We start from the raw sequence: 17466 nt of genomic DNA, 5'->3' as shown, positions 1-17466 counted from the left end.
GGAGAAATGGTAATGGAAAAAAGAAAGGTCTCTGCTTAGCTTGCATGGGAAGGAAGGGGCCTTAGCATTATTCACATGCCCACTCACTGTATTGCGAGAAAGACTCTGATGTTCCCTAGATTTTTATCTCAGAATATCACTTGGGCTCTAATGATGAGGGAAATGGTGGAGCTTGCTGATGTTATGGCTAAAGGCGGATGGCAAAACCAGAGATATATATTTATTAATAAGAAATGGGGATGCCAATGTGCTATATCGCAATAAAATCTGGAATGTAATTTGCTTTGGGATTGCCAGATCCCTAGGAAGTTTCAAGTCTTTTTGTGAAAGGTTTGCATGTGGGCATCACCTATTGGCTGTAAACTCCAAAAGAGAAACATATCTAGTGGCATCTGTCCCAGGTGTAGGTCATCACTTGAAGATGGTAAACATGTGTTTTGGGAATGTCCAGCAATCAGGAGTACCTGGTCCAAAATGTCTAAATGGATAGAGAAGAGCTTGGATATGCAAACATATTGGGGGAACTGGATCTTGGGTAAATGGTCAGTTAGTAATGAACACATTGGGCTGGTATTTAATATTACCAGAGCCTGCATCTTATGGGAAATCTAGTCTAGCAGGAATGCAATTGTATTTATGAGGGCAGTATGTACATGCAAGATTCAGATTTGATGCATAAATGTGTGTTCATGTGCTGGTCTGTGTGTAATGTGAATAAAATTAGATGTCCTGAGATGGATTTGTTGATTCAGAATCTACAACAGAATATGCTTTGAATTCTGCCCCAGTTCTTGGTGAGCTTCAAACATACTAGGGATAAACCCCTAACTCTGGATTGTATGACGCAAGTGAGATGTTGGGAAGGGAAGAAAAGGCCTCCTAGGTTTGGTCCAAAAACTATGAGGTGGTACCGTAAAGAAAAACAAAACGATCATACATCTTTTGCCTTCATAGAAAACCCGGTTGGAACCAAGCCCACTGTTATAGTTTTGTCCAAGAAAGGGGGAATGGTGGAAAAATAGTCTCCCGTGGTTGCACTACAGAAGCTATGATGGGGGCTTGTTTACTTTTGGGGTATTAGATTTCTTGAGAATAGTCTTGCTTTTGTTAGAAGATGAAAGATGGGATTTATTTTGAATGAGGTGGAGAAAGAGTAGTAAATTGTAATCTTGACTTGGTTGTATGAGAGCTTTTGAACAGTTTCAGTTTTAATTAATATAAATAATTATTATTGATATAAAAAAAACGCCATCTTCTTTGAGGTATATGGAAAATTGGACTTGACCAGAAAAGTCACACACCACACCGCGACGGGAAGGAGGTTCAAAAGTGCGCAATCCCATCTCGAGCACCAACAACAGCTTCAGAGGATGGGTCTTTGATGGAGCAAATTCGAGGTAAAGCTTCAGTGGCAAAATAACTTCACTCTTCAAGCTTTGAGGGTTTCGATCGAGTGCGGGGAAACAAAAGAGCAGAAGAAGCTATTGAATATGGTGCTTGTTGAGCTGATTCCCATAAGCACAGTTCTAGCCCTGTTGACTACAGAGATCCTTGAAACGGCTGTTGCTGCTCACGATGTGCTGGTGGAGAAGGAGACGTTCAGGTCGCTCTATACATTTTTCATGGACATACAACCGGTTTTGTCTGATTTGATGAAGAGGAACATGGGGGACTCCCCTGCCGCCCGGCAGGCCCTGGAATCCCTCCAAGGTGATGTCAAAAGAGCCAGAAGCTTGGTTGACACGTGCAAGAAGAAGTCTAAGTTCTACAAGCTCCTCCATTGCCGCAGCATTGTGAAACAAGCCGAGCAAATCTCCCGTGATGTCGCCAAATCCCTAGCCCTCCTCTCCCTTGCCAGTACCGAGGTTGCTGCTGACATTCGTGACAATGTAGACAAGCTCAGACACCAGATGCTTAGTGCAGAGTTTCAAGCCTCTGAACAGGAGCTACGGATTGTTGAAAAAATAGAGATGGGTTTGCAGCAACACCAGACCGATCAAGGCTTTGTGAATGATCTGATCAGGGAGATTGCTAGGGCCGTTGGCGTGCCGGTTGAGAACTCTGAGATCAGAAAAGAGCTGGAGAGCCTCCAAAGGGAGAAAGAGGATGCATCACTAAGAAAAGAGAGAGAAGAAGAGGTTTATATGGAGCAAATCCTTCTCCTTCTCTCCACTGCAGATGCTGCTAGCACACCGGAAACGTCAAGGGTGGACTACAGAGACAAGAAATTTGAAGCGTGCCTTGAGGAAGAACAACCTCCTTTGACGTCCTTCTTTTGCCCAATCTCACATGATGTAATGAAAGACCCAGTGTCTGTAGCTACTAGACATACATTTGAACGGTCCCGGATCCAGGAGTGGTTTGACAGTGGTGAGAAGACAAATCCTATCACCAAGTTGTTGCTCCCTGATCTGACCCTAAGACCCAATATTGGAGTTAAGAAAACCATAGAAGAGTGGATGGAGTACAATAATCGGGTGCGAATCAGAAATGCAAGGAGAAAGCTTGAGACAGGAGATGAGATCATGACAAAAGAGGCTCTCGAGGATCTATATTCTCTTTGTGATGGGAGTTCCAAGGTCAGGCAATGGATTGGAGAAGAAAAATTGGTGGCTCAGATTGTGACAATGCTTGTGTCTCATGATAAGGATGTCAAAAAGAAGAGTTTGTTGGCACTTCAGATCATTGTTGCTGGAAACGATAATAATAAAGTAAGCATGACATGTTATGCTGCTTCTTTTTTAAAGAAAAATTTAGGGGGGTTTTCATGTTACAGCAAGCACGTCCACCAGCTGAAGTGAGCAGGAATCGAACCCTCCACTTTTGCGCTTGGGACTCCACTTCCTTACCAACTTAGCTACACTGCTGAGGACGTTATGCTTCTGTAATTATGGGGTGTGCAAATTCTTGACAGTTCATTATGAATTTAGCTGAATGGAGGCACTTCTTGAATGTTGTTTTTTGCATGCTTACAGGAGCAGTTAGTTGATGCGGGTGGAGTGCAGCAAATAGTTCGTTGCCTTGCAAGGGAAAGTTTGTCAAAGTTGGCTCTGGCCTTGCTTTTGGATTTGTTGCAGGCTGGTACACCAGGCAAGCCAGCTAGAAACTATTCAGTGTATAGCAAGCTTACTCAGACAACAGGGTCCATTCTTTTGCTGGTGACTTCACTTAATGGGAAGGATGCAGAAGCTGCTCGATTAGCCAAGCAGATTTTGGAGCAGCTTTGTGACAAAGATCAAAACATCATTGAGATGGCAAAGGCAAATTGGTTTACTCCACTGATACATTGTTTGGGTCATGGTTCGGAATTTCTATCTCATATCTTTGGGTTTCACAAGTTCATATTGTATTTCTTATTAAATTAAAAACAAAATATATGATGTTCCCCCCTTCCCCCTTTCTCCCTCCTATTTCAGTATAGAGATAATCAGGTTGGATGCATGTTCTTTCATATGTGGTCTGTACATTAATGTGCTCTGTCATCAAGGCTTGAGAGGGTTTACGAACTTGTCCTATTAATTCCACACTAATGTCCTTGGGTTTTGTACCTCAAGCTGAAAGTATCAAAAAATAAAAACCCAATAATTTTGAAAGGACCCAACTTTAGATGCTCTTAGAGTCAGATGTGCGGAGTAGCCCGGCTACTCAACGCTTGTTGTCTTACTTATCAAGCCATCAATCACTACCTGTTTTGCCAAGAGGCTTCACAAAAACTTACCTGCATTGTTTAGGGGGTTCACAAAAACTCACTTGCATTGTTTTGAACAGTTTGCTATCTGAAACTTTCAGCAGCGAATCTTCATTCTTAACCTTTTGATCCTCTCTTGCGGACAGCTCATTAGTGGGTCTCCAAATTTGGAATGACACGCTCATTTGAAGTGAAAATCCCAAACTAAAACTTGAAAGAACACAATCAAAAGCCCAACTCACTCTGATGGGATGTTGCATCGCTTGTTAAAAAGAGAGGGCTTTCTTTTACATGCGGAAGCTTAAGAAACCTCTTACTTAATAAGCTGAGATCTTCAAAACTGAATCATGTGAGAGAGAGAGAGAGAGAGAGAGAGAGAGAGAGAGAGAGAGAGGTAAAGAAAGAAAGATGTTATTAACGTCTACAAAAGACCCGAAGGGTCTTTGAAGCCAAATAGCTGTTACATGTGATCCATGAGTAAACTGGATGTCAAGACAACATGAAAAAAAGTAAAAGACTAGATGCCGAAAGGATAGACAGGGAATGTACTACATTGATCATGTGTCTACAATAAAGTAGGCAATAGAAGAACCTCATGTGTCTGGGCTCATAATGTGTCCTCCTCCTCATGGTCCGTGTACCTGGCCTGGATATCCACCACTTGTGGGAGCTGCCACTCTGTATCGCTGAAGCAAGTCCCAGATCTCGAGCTAGTGAGCGGAGGGTCTGGGTCACCCGGGAGCGGGGGCGTCTGGGTCTCTGGAGGGATTGTGCTTTCTCTCAGAGCACTCCCCCACGAGCGTGATGCCAGCCTGGCGCAGGTCTGGAGGGTGCTCACTTGATGGGGATATCTGGGTCTGTCTTGGTCCATGTGTCCTAGTGAATCGTGTGCAGGCTGAGTGTTAGATGGGGTTCTCTGCGGGTGGGGGGCCAAAGAAGTCAATGATAGATGTCTCTGCAATATCCCGTATCTCCTGCTGCTGCCATAGTAGTCGCAGAGAGAGAGAGAGAGAGAGAGAGAGAGAGAGAGAGAGAGAGAGAGAGAGAGAGAGAAGAAAGTAATATTAACGTCTACAAAAGATCCCAAGGGTCTATGAGACCATAAGTGATAGAATGATACCATGGAAAAAGTAACTGAGAGAAAAGGAAAAACGACTATCACTAGAGGCAAACTCGACATGATACTTCCCAAAGGGTCATTACAGATTTCTTCAGTCGTCATGCATCCACATCAAAGCCCATCGTCCACACTAGTGGTCCAATCCTCCGCCCTAGAGGGGTCCTAAGTGATAGAGCTCGATCTATTTTGTGGGCCAAGCATCCCCAACCCAGAGCATAACAACCCTCCATTCGACAGATGCGGATCTAGGAGGTTCTTTGACACCCTGACATGCTTCCATCACAGAGGCAGCAGATATTCTCTCAGCGATCAGATCTGTATTGGCTGAGGAGGGCATCATTATTAGTTGAACATGGCTAGTTTCTCCCGTACAAGGTCACATGCCGATATCACATTGCTGGACAGCTTCTATGTGTGGCATTTTTGTTTCAGCAGGCTGATTTGCCTATATTTATTGCATCAACACTGATTTGGACTGCATGCAGAACTCTTCGTGGCTTGTGTTTAGGGCTGAGGGCTGTCTTGGGCAGTGGTATCAACCTGTTGTGTGCAAGAATGATGAGATGACATGCATATCATGGAGGAGCTGTGCTTGAAATGTTTTCAACTCAGTCCTTGTAAAAGAGCCAACCATCTCGTATGATGAAGTGACATGGTTTTGTGGCCTCCAATGCCTATGTCCATTGTGTGCCAAACTCCTTGGAGTTGGGGTATTTGTGCTTGATGTCCTCTAGTCTACTCCTCTAGTCCATGTATCTTCCAATGATTCGGCAAAGCCATCCGAAAAGCCACTTCATTGATATGCTCAATGACTTTGAATGGTCCATATTATCTGGTAGAGGAGCTTAGGACACCTCTCCTCTTTTCCAAGCCTTCTTCTAAGTTTGGCTTTCTCGAATTTCAGCAATACCCAACTATTTTCTTTAATGACCAATTGCCTTCTATGCAGTCTTTTTATGCTTTTGTTGGGAACGCTCAATTGCTATCCGTGCCTATGCAAAGGTAATATAAAGATCTTTGACAAATTTATCAGTGGCAAAGATCTCATCCTTTGTACGAAGGATGGGCGGCAATACCACTTTGCCATACATGATCTCAAATGGGGCCTTTCCTGTAGAAGCATGTACTGAGTTGTTATATGCAAATTTCACAAGCATTGAAGAAAATCTAATACAGAGTTCACCAACTTGCTTTATAATCTCCTCTTGTTGGAAGCATAGTTACCAGGAGTTTCAGAAACGCTTGATTTGAAACGAGCTTCAAAAACGTTTCAGAAGTTTCATATTTTTTTGAAACGGCAAAAAAAGGTTTCAAACAAAAATATAAAAAAATATATATATTTTTAATATAGAATGTACAATAGTACAAGAAATAAGTGTTTAGGTCTTACTACTTAGCCTATTTATTTCAGCAGGCAGAATACTTGAAAAACATGACTCATAAGAAAACACATTGGATTCATTATTATTCAATGTAAACAATGATTCAATGCTAGAAAACAACACCCATATTCATCTCTCTACAATCCACATTCCATACATGATACTGGGCAGCCAAGAGTCTTGTACTTCACATAACACAATGATAAAAAACATCAAATAAAGATAAATCATGATGACTCCCAAGAGTCATGACAATCACACAATGTCCCACGGTCACCAAATCCAAAAAAAAGTACATAGATAAATGACTCAAGGCTCATCCTCTTGCCCATCATCCTCATCATCCTCTCCATCACGCTCATCCTCACTCTCACTACTAGTACCACTGGCTGAGGAGTCCTCAAATGCCTCATCCTCATGATTTGCTGGTGTTGCACTGGTACTAGCAACTGCCTGGGATCGTGTACCATGAGATGTCCTCATACAACATGGAATAGATATCTGTCCTCCTGAGGGATGTCGGGGATCTCCTTGCACTTTGTGATATCAATCTTGTCAGGATTGACTTGGCGAGGCTCAATGGGGTTCCCTTTCTGCTCTATCAATCGCAGGTTGCAATGATAGAACACAAGCCTCTCCAATTGTGCAGTTGAGAGCCTATTTCTCTTCTTGGTGTGGAAAAGTATCCATGTACTCCAGTTTCTCTCACAAGGTCCTGAACTACAATCTTGTGAGAGAACTCTCATGGCAATGCGTCTCTGCAAATAAAAATCAACACCATTCATCATTGAATAGAAGTATAAGAGTGTCAATATTCTTAGACAAGTTATACTTAGTAACTTGTTACTTACCAAATCTGGAGTACATGGACATAGGCTCCAACTGTGTGTCCCTCAGTTGTACTATTGGCCGTCCAAACATATGGCTACTGTTCCGATATATGAGAAGCTCATCCTCCAGCTTTCTCATAAGTTGCACATCACCACCACTAGCCTGGAAATGTAAGAGCTCCATCCTGCCTCTAGCTCTTCACTCAAGTATTGCTCCTCACTTCTCCAAAGAGGATGCAAGATGTGTGCAACCGCGTGGATTGGCCTATGAAACCAATCCCAGCGTTGGTTCCATATCTCCCTAATATCTTGAACTCTGCATATGAGTTCAAAGTTGCAAGTGGAAAAACAAAAAGTAAGCAATGAGCATATACTTCAATCTTCTAAGTTCTATGATCTATCTAACTTCAAAAGAAAGAATAAGAGTGATACCTCTCAGGAGACAATAAAGTACAAACATCGAGGGCTTCTCCAATCTTGTCCATGAACTCATAGAGGAGCCCAATGGTACTCCCATGGTGCATCTTTGTCATCCCACGTTGCCCACTCGTCGCGACATACCACTGTGCGCATTAGGCCATGGTGCACCCTCACGAGCCTCTCCACCACAATGAACATGTAGGCAAAGCGGGTTTTGGATGGCTTCAAGAGCTCTAGATCAGAATTGGCTCTATACATGCTCAGCACTTTTGGCCTTTTGGTGACAAAGTTCACCATACTAGAGGCTACAGAGAAAATGTTCCTCACCCAATCCAGCTTTCCCACATCTTCTATCATCAAATCAAGGCTATGTGCAGCACAAGGTGTCCATACAATCTTGGGAAACTCTTCTTCAAGCATCCTTCCCATGGAAACACAATTCGATCCATTGTCTGTTATCACCTGCACAATGTTGTGTGGGCCAATCTCCTGTATAGCCTGGCGTATATGCTTGAAGATGAACTCCCCTGTCACCACTGTCCTCGCCACAAAGGCATCAATGGCACGAATAAACATAGTGCCTATGCATGAGGAGACCAGAATGTTATAAACACTCCTCTTCTTCACATCTAACCAGCCATCACACATCAAAGTACACCCATACTTTACCCAAGTAGCCTTAAGAGGCTCCATCTTTGTCTCAACTGCTAGCTTCTCTCTCCGAAGCTCTATAGTACGTAAGGCCTCATATGAGGGACCATCCCACTCACAACCTATGCGTGAGATTGCTCTAATTGTTGTCCTCCATCGATGAGTCCGCAAAATATTGAAGGACAATGCACACTGCACAACAAGCTTGGTTATCTCCCTTGTGCAACCGTAGGCTGCTTCTTGCTGCTCCAAGTCATAGCAGCACTCCCCAAAGAAAACATGAAGCCATTAGTAGATCTTCTATCTGAGATACTACCAGCCCAATCAGCATCTGTGTACCCATGTACACATATCTCTGTCCCAGTTTCATAAAATAGTCCACAATGCAAAGTAGACCTCACATACCTCAGTATGCGTCTCAATGCATCCAAATGCGGCTTCTGAGATGAACCTGCATAAACTGACTCACCAACCCAACAACATAGCTCAAATTTGGCCTGGTGATCATCATGTAGATCAAGCTTCCTACTATGTGCCTATACATAGTAGGATCCTACAAAATCTCTCCTGAATCTGCACTAAACTTTCCATTCTGATCCAATGGCACTGAGATAGGCTTACAGCCTATCATACCATACTTGGACAACATGTCCAAGCCATACTGTCTCTGCAGTAATCCAATACCATGTGGTGACCTAATCACCTCAATGCCCAAGAAATATCTAAGCTCCCCCAGATCCTTCATCTCAAACTTTTGTCTAAGCAAGACCTTTATAACAAAGATCTCTGCATCATGGTCCCCTGTAATGATCAAATCATCTACATAGATGACAATAAGCACAACCCCTCTATCACTGTGTCTCACATACAGCGAGAAATCTGCATTGGCTACATGAAAGCCAATAGTGACAAGGTATTCAGAAATCTTGTCAGACCATGCTCTTGGTGCTTGTTTTAAGCCATGCAAGGCTTTCTTCAACCTGTAAACATGCTCGGGGTGACCCACATCCTCATAACCAGGTGGCTGCAACATATACACCTCTTCCTTTGTTGCCTTCTTCATGGCAGCCTTTTGAAACCCTGCCTTCACATGCTCTTTCTTCAACAAAGGTAAAGCTGTCCTCTTTGCTCGAGGTTGTGAACCAGAGCTACCCCCAACATTAAAAGTCCCATGATACTGACTTTGCATGTCACCTACTGGAGAATCTTGCTCTTCCAAAGTCATGACAGCCTCTCTTAAATGCTCAGGATCCACGATCTTCTCAACAGGAAGGCCTACTTCCTTAGCCTTCCAAGCCTTAAGGCTTTCATAAATGTGCATTGGTACGGCCTTACAAGGTCCCACCCCATGGCCCTTTGTATGTGTGAAGTGTGCCTTCAACCGTGTAATGCTGCCAGGATGCACTTCTGCACAAAAATTGCACCTCCATTTTCCCAAGCCTGAGCCTACATACGTGCTCTCCCATGTGACATTGCTCCACAAGGGATCCTGTGCGCGAGGCATCTTGCAAAGTTGCAAACAGCAAGAGAAATACCTTATAACGTGTTGCTTGCATAGGTTGTGATTTTAGTTATGGGAAAAAAAGCTTGATATAGGCTGCAGGCAGTAGGCTAGAGCAGCATGTATTATGTATAGTTAATAGTATATTGTATAGAAACATAAAACACAATATATAGATTCTAGAAACATAAAACACCTAGGCAGCTAGGCTTACCTTGAGACTTGGCACTGGGCAGCAGGCTTGGAGTCTGGACAACACTCGTGAGTTGTGAAGGTGGGTGGTGGACAGGTCACAGGCTACAGCACTCGGTCGGGTGAAGGTGAACACATGTGACACTACAGCAATCGACCACAAGCTCCTCAGCTTGCGGGCCACGAATGGACAGGTTACAGGTCATAGCAGTCGTCGGGACTTGGCCAGCAATCGTGAACAAGGCGGACAAGTCACAAGTTACAGCAGTCCGGACTCGGGCGTTGCCGAGCAGTAGGGTCACGGGTGGAGTCGTGGACAGTAGTCTTCGGTCGGCGGAGGCGGCGGCAGCAGCGAGAGTAGACGTCGAAACGTGTGTGGCTGTGCGAAAGTACACGAAGTACACGAATATGTGATAAGACCGTTTTTTTGATAGATAAAAAACATGTTTCAATGAATGAAACTTTTGTGAAACATTTTAGTCCGTTTCAAATGGACTGAAACGAGTTTCGTTGCTACTATGGTTGGAAGCACTCACGATATGCCGGCCTATTAGGAGATGAACTACTTGGCACCAAATCAATACGGTGATCCTTTGGCCATAAAGGAGGCATTTCACTCGGCAATGCGTCGGCAAAACAATCTCTATACTCACTTAGAAAATTCAGCCTATCACGAGTAAGAGAATCTATCTACATGCACATTGCTATGTTCCACACCATCACGTACTAAAACCTTAAGTACAAAGAAACACTCTTTTTCATTGCTTTATTGATTTGTAAATGGAATACAATGGGGATAGTATCACCTGATTCGTCTGTATCTATAAGATGCTCTCGGTCTTTGTACATAAAAGAGAGTTTATTTGTCTTGTAGTTCTTGCGAGATTCAAGGCGAGCATGCCATGGTTTGCCAAGCAATAAATTCGCAGCTTTCCAATGAGAGGAGTGGCCTTCACATCCTTCTCAACAAAATCTGAATGTGCATTCAGGTTTCATGTCTCCCCAAAGCGGCAGCCATTTGGGTGGTGATGAAGTTGTCGGTAGAGCAGTCATCAAACATAAATAAGGAGGGCTGATCTTTAAGTTGCTCCCTTGCTTTGCATACCACTCTATCCTTGCTTGCATGTCCTATATTGCCTTGCACATCGGGCACCATACTCACATGCATACTCACATGCAGTATAGGTTCAGCCACATTTTTGTCTTTGCTTGTACAGTGGTGTGATATGTGGTCTTTACTACCACATTTAAAGCATTTCCCCTCTCGCATGTATTGTGCCCTTTGCTGAGTATGTATGTGGACTCGTTATGCTGAAAATTGCCTTCCCTTATCTCCTCATGAAGTGGGTGCCTACTTCCCATGAGGGGAGGGAGAGGATAAGCCTTTGCATATGGATACTGGGTGGTCATTGGGCCACCTCAATAGGAGCCACACCTCTCCCATAAGTGGAGAGGGTGCCCAATAAGCTATCTACACTCTCTTACTAAAAAAAAGTGCCTAATTTATAAGAGTTTGGTTGACTGCCATCAGTAAAACATTCATGTGAAAACAGTTCCAGGCATGCAAGTAACCCATGCATAAGAATGTATTGGTCAATCTCCCTTTCGTTTAGCTTGTAGCAAGTGATCATTCCGGGCATAGATATTACATCCCAGGCCAACCATAATACCGTAATTTGGATATGGGCGCAGACCAAAATCCCTAGCCTCTCACATCCAGTCTATATCACCTTATAAATGGGCATGCCCCCTTCCTTCATCAATTAAACAATCAATCAATCAGATAATAGGAGCCATTGTTTGGGGACAGGCAGTGATTTGCATCTACTTGGGCTTCTATCTGAGTGTTGATCTCTTGTAGCTTCCGAACAGCCAGCTGTACTTCTATCTCTCAGAGTAAATACAAGTTAGAGTAGATTACTTGTGTATGATTGTGCTTCTGTAAGTCTTTCACTGTGCTATTTTTTGAGCTGGCACATGACATTGGATGAATGGCTCTTTCGGTTCTTCCTTCAAGTGTGATAATATTTGTTACAGTTCAGATTCTGTCACTGACAATCTGTTATGTTTGACGTTAACGAGATTGAGATTTGGTGCAAGACTTGTGTTGTTTCAAAGAAAGTTTGCTGCAGCCATGAACTGTATTTAGTGTTTGAAGTATCTCAATTCTTGTTTAAAATTGTGGACTAATTATGCCAGCTGTAATGCAGGTTCAGATGGCTCAAAATTACTTATGGCAAATGCTCTTGCAGTCATGGAGCTTACAGAGCTCAATAAACAAAATCTTGGAGAGGGAGGGGCTGTTGCGCCACTTGTTAATATGATCTCAGGAAATCTAGAGGCTAAGGCAGCAGCATTGAAAGCTCTAGAAAATCTCTCTGCTATTGGAAACAACAAGAGATACATGGCTGAGGCAGGAGGAGTTCCGATTGTGTTACAGATCTTGTTTTCTGGAAGATATCCACCAACTGTGAGAGTATCAGCAGCTTCTATCCTAGAGAGAATAGTTCTGGATGATGGAAGCAAGTACCTTGTAGATGCAAATAGAGATGCAATAGATCTGGGTAAGACCATGCAAAGGCTTCTTGTGTTACAGGAAAACTCCTCCAACACTTCATCTGTGCGGAAGCATGTGCTACTTTCTTTGTTGAGACTGATTTCTCCACCTGATGCTCATGAGGCGAGAAAACTAATGGAGGATGCTCGTGCTATTTCAACTCTTCTACCTTTACTTGAATGTTCAGACCGAGAAATTCGTGATGTGGTGGTTCAGCTGCTCTCCTGTCTATCGGATGATTGCCCACAAGAAATATCCCTCTTCTTGATCCAAAAGAAGCTTGGTGGATTTTTTGTTTCTCTGCTTCAGGATAGTGCAAGAGGGGATGTGCAGGCTGCTGCAGCAGGGATATTGGCTAGTCTTCCTCCAGAGGACGCTAGTCTTACTATTTATTTGACTCAAGAAGGTGTATTACCGGCCATTGTGTATGTCCTTGTTAACGGAAATGCAAAAGCAAAGGAAAAGGCAGTTGGATCATTACTAAGGTTTACATTACCATCAAATGTAAGTCTGCAACAAAAAGTAGTGGAACTGGGCATCTTTCCGATCATGAAAAGTCTGATCAATTCAGGGACGTCAGTGAGCAAACAAAGAGCTGTGACTGTCTTGGGCAACCTATCTATGAGCACGTTGCACCTTAGCAAACCACCTTCAATAACTGGATGCTTTTACATGCTGAAAAAGCCTCCATCAGTATGTAGAGTTCACCCGGGTTCTTGTAGGGAGAGAACCACTTTCTGTCTAGTTGAATCCAAGGTAACTTCTGACATTGTTTTCCTGTTGAAGGAACAAGAAAGTGATGCTGCTGGTGCTGGTGTGGGTGCACTTTTGACCTTGGTTAATGAGGATGAAATTTTGGAGAAGGGAACAAATCTTCTACATGAAGAGGAAGCCATTATCCCTATTTTAAAGCTACTATCACACGGCACAGAGAGCACCAAAGAAAGAGCAATACACATTCTTGAAAGAATATTCAAGGTCAAGAGGATGAAAGATATCTATGGAGGTCACGCAAGGATACCACTTGTAGAGCTGGCAACTAATGGGAATAATTCTGTTCGAAAGCAAGCTGCCAAGGTCCTAGCGCGACTAGAAGCCATTCATGAGGCATCATCATACTTCTGACCAAATGACTCTAGTAGTACTTGATGATCATAACAGACTTTGAAGATGAAATGGACTCAGATGTTTCTGAGAGTTCAAGGAATCCAAGGTCCACATAATTTGTGCTTAGCTCCATCAGAATGATCATAATTTTTTCCTCCTTTGTTGAGTGAAAATCCCCAGTAACCAAGTATTGTCAAGTGTCACACACACATGCACACGCACTCATGCATTCCGTTCTGCAGTAGAGGTGTAAGTTTGACACGCTTTTGCAATTCTACTGAGACATCGTGTTTTGGGAACTGTAACACTTCAAGAAAGTCTTACAATGAAAATAAATCTTCTTTAATATTCACCTACATGGTACGTCGTGTATTAGGGCTAACATGAGCATTACATAATAGAAATGCTGCATGCTTTAGACCCCTCTTGCATCACATTTTTAGAATCACAATGTCACCCCTTTTGCGTGCTTGCTCTTTAGGCCCGTCACACATACCCCACCGTCCATGTATGGGCAGGGGAGATTGCCTGCCCATGAATTATGGGCGGTGGATACCCCCACCACATCAGCATGGGCAGGCAGGGGTATGGCGATGTGTAATGGGCCTTAAACTCTATTGTGATGATCTTGTCCGAGAAATCTTCTTGTAGTATAAAGGTTTTGGGACTTATCAAGATAAAATCCTTCCTAAATCTAGAAGTTTCCACATAGTCACTTAAACAACTAAGCATAATGATGTCTTGTCGACCCCACTGACTATGGACCAAAGTAACACATGGCCGAAGACCACTAAGGTGCTCCATGAGAGATTGGCTCCTTCTGAAAAGACATCACTCTCCGGAAGTATGCCTCGCCTATGACTACCTCCCACCAGCAGGTGGCCCGCTTTTGCCAAGGCTTGAATGAACCTTTGGATTCCTGCCTCGAAGCAATGAGGCCGAGTACATTGTAAGACACTCTTACACGAGCTAATCCTCTTGTGAAGGAGCTGAAGTTTGACAAAGCTAGGCCTCCATAAGAGATCTCCCTACTACAACCTCGGGGGGTTCACCTCAAAAAATTTTAGTGTACCACGTGCGATCAAAAGGAAAGGTATTTTAATTTAAAATTTAGAAAAATTTTAACAGGATTACAATAACAGGAGGGGTATTTTAATTCAACTTCAAAAAAAATTTCGTTAGTTCATAAGTAAAGAGGGGTGGATTTATTGGAGGAAAAATTTTAGTAAAGGGGGTTTTTAAATGTCCCTTGAACGCACGTGATACATATGATTTTTTAGAAGTGCACCCCTCGAGACTACAACCAAGGTCGAAAAACCAACTCCTTTGTTTCCCGCTCTTATACTGCTTCTTTGTTCCCCGCTCGTATATTGCTTCTTCTAGAGAGGCCCTTGTGTGTTTCCATTGGAATGAGCCAGGCCACTTTAAGGCCAATTTTCCCTCCAAGCTAGCAACATCCTTTCCTCAAAGTGGTCAAGGAAATTAGGGCCGTGGAACCCCCCATCCACCACCAAGGTGCAAGAGGTGGTGGATGTGGCACAGGGTAAAAAATAAGACACCTTCAACAATGTGTAAGTGTAGATGGGTGGGCGAATATGTGCTCTATAAAAACCTAGAAATTTAGAAAATTTGGGTGAATCTTTTGAAATTCTTATACAAAATTGTAGTTCCTAGTGTATTTTTGGAGAATCTTTCTTCATTTTCTCTAAAAATTTGGAAATAATTAGGCAAACAATCTTTTGAATGATTGGTATAAAATAGCCCAGCAATTTTGGAGAACCGGGGAGTATCACTTTTAAAAATGAGCACGGCCAAGAGTATTAGTTCAGGGGAAGACATGTAAACCCAAGTCTAGGGTATTCAACGCAAAACATCTTCTCAAGGGAGCACGAAGGGATATCAAGTTTTGCTTGTTAAGCTCAATAAAGTTGCCAAACCTAGTAAAGAATCAGAACCCTCTTAGCTCCAAGAATTCTTTGACATCTTTCTTGACAAGCTTATAGGGCTACCACCTCCTCGAGAAGTCGATCATGAAATTGAGCTAATTCCTGGTGCTCAACCTATCTCAAAAACATCCTATAAGATGTCTCTCTTTGAATCCATTGAGCTCAAGGAGAAACTTTCCCAACTCATTGAGCAAGGATTTGTACGTCCCATCGGCTGTCCTTGGGGAGCACTCGTTCTTTTCCAAAAGAAGAAGGACGACACTCTTCGTATCTACATAGATTTATCAAGGGCTAAATCAAGTCACTGTCAAGAACAAGTACCCTATTCTTCGCATCAACGAACTTCTTGACACGCTTCATGGGTCCAAGGTTTTCGCAAAAATAGACTTGAGGTCTGGCTACTACCAGATCAGAGTCAAGGAAGCAGATATACCCAAGACAGCTTTCAATACATGCTATGGCCACTATGAGTTTACTGTAATGTCATTTAGGTTAACCAATGCTCCTGCAACTTTCAACCACCTAATATGCAAGATATATTTCATCCCTACTTGGATGAATTTGTGCTTGTCTTTTTTGACGACATTCTAGTCTACTCTAAGTCCGTGGAAGAGCATGAGGAGCATGTGCGTAGAGTTCTACAATTACTACGTAAACATAAACTGTATGCTAAGAAAAAGTAAATGTACCTTCTTCACTCACTAGATTGAGTACCCTTGACTGACCTTCTTAAGAAGGATTGCAAAATAGTGTGGTTGTCAATCCATCAAGTCAACTTTGATCAGCTTAAAGCCTTCATTACCTCAGCACGAGTCCTGAAACTTCTTGATTTCACCAGGGAATTTGAGGTGGTTACTAATGCCAATAGTCTATCACTTGGTGGTATCTTAGCCCAAGAAGGAAGACCGGTGGCTTATACTTCTCGCAAGCTAAAGAAATATGAGACCAACTATGTTACAGGTATATACTTTATCATATTTTTGATGAATTGATAATCGAAAAAAAATATGCTTGATTTAATGTGTGTAGGAATGGGCTTAATGAAATGTGTAAATGTGCATAAGATTATTATATGTGAAAATGTGCACAAAGTCATTTTATGTAACAAGGCTCACTAGCAATTGTATTTGGGCAAAGGTTTTTATATGTGCAAACCTTAGGGATTTTGATATGATAAAAAAATATATAAAGCAATACCCCAAAAGTGGGAAAAGCAAGCCCAATTTTGTACGCTCGTCTATTCTTAGCTCCTTGGGCTAAGAAAAAAAAAATCTCAAAATACTCAAGTCGTGGAAGTGAAGCTACACACTTGAGGGGGAAGATTGCACCCAATCTGGTTTACTGTGTGGTATTCTCTATCCTTTGATTTTGATGGGTGTGATGTTATTCTAATTATTTTGCCTTGTGTTATGCTAAGTTATTTAATTATCAATTTCAATTCAAGTCTTTATTTTCAATTATGATGTAATTTGTGAGATTTTTAATTAATTCTTCAAGAAGTATAAAAGGGTCCTGTGATAGTGGTATCAGAGCTTTGATTTAATTTAATCTTCATGAAGGTAGTCAAAGACTTGTGGACAAAGAGGTGAAAGAGACAAAAACAGAGATGATTTTGGTAAAAAATTTTGAATTTAAATTGAAGAAGAAGAAGTTTATGGATTTATGTTTAGGTATTGTTGAAAGAAGTTTATGGATTTATATTTATGTATGGTTGAAAGAAGGCTTGTTTTTAACCATTGGATAACTAATCTCTATCAAACTAAAAACTAGGTGAAAAACTATTAGTGGGTTTACAAAACCACAAAACCACCTTTAATTTCACTAATATGCTTCATAATCCATCCGTATAGATGGAATCAGCAAATTGAGGAGATTAGAACCTTGATCTCAAGATTGCTAAGCTGTCTCTCTGTTCAATTCCTATAATGGAGGGTTCAGAATTTTCCTCCCCTTGTCCAAAAGCGTGTTGCCCCTATTTCATAAAGGTTAAAGTATAATAATATATATATATTCCTTCAAGAAAATTTCTCTCGTTCTCCTCTATTCGACCAGACGGCAACGCGAACTCGACG

The 17466-nt window shown here is 42.2% G+C and overlaps 1 protein-coding gene across 1 annotated transcript; it reads left to right on the top strand.

Moving 5' to 3' along the window:
- The first annotated feature begins 1230 nt into the window (after window positions 1–1230).
- LOC147603413 (U-box domain-containing protein 43-like) lies at window positions 1231–13718 on the top strand. Its single transcript, XM_086796541.1, has 3 exons — window positions 1231–2711; window positions 2976–3300; window positions 11995–13718. The coding sequence occupies exons 1-3, from the start codon at window positions 1491–1493 to the stop codon at window positions 13464–13466; spliced, it is 3018 nt and encodes a 1005-aa protein (XP_086652667.1). The 5' UTR covers window positions 1231–1490; the 3' UTR covers window positions 13467–13718.
- The last annotated feature ends 3748 nt before the right edge of the window (window positions 13719–17466 follow it).

The sequence above is a fragment of the Cibotium barometz genome, chromosome 64, assembly GCF_041138505.1.
Source record: "Cibotium barometz isolate CiBa-2024 chromosome 64, ASM4113850v1, whole genome shotgun sequence".
Lineage (NCBI taxonomy): Eukaryota > Viridiplantae > Streptophyta > Polypodiopsida > Cyatheales > Cibotiaceae > Cibotium > Cibotium barometz.
This window is presented reverse-complemented; position numbering and strand designations above follow the sequence as displayed.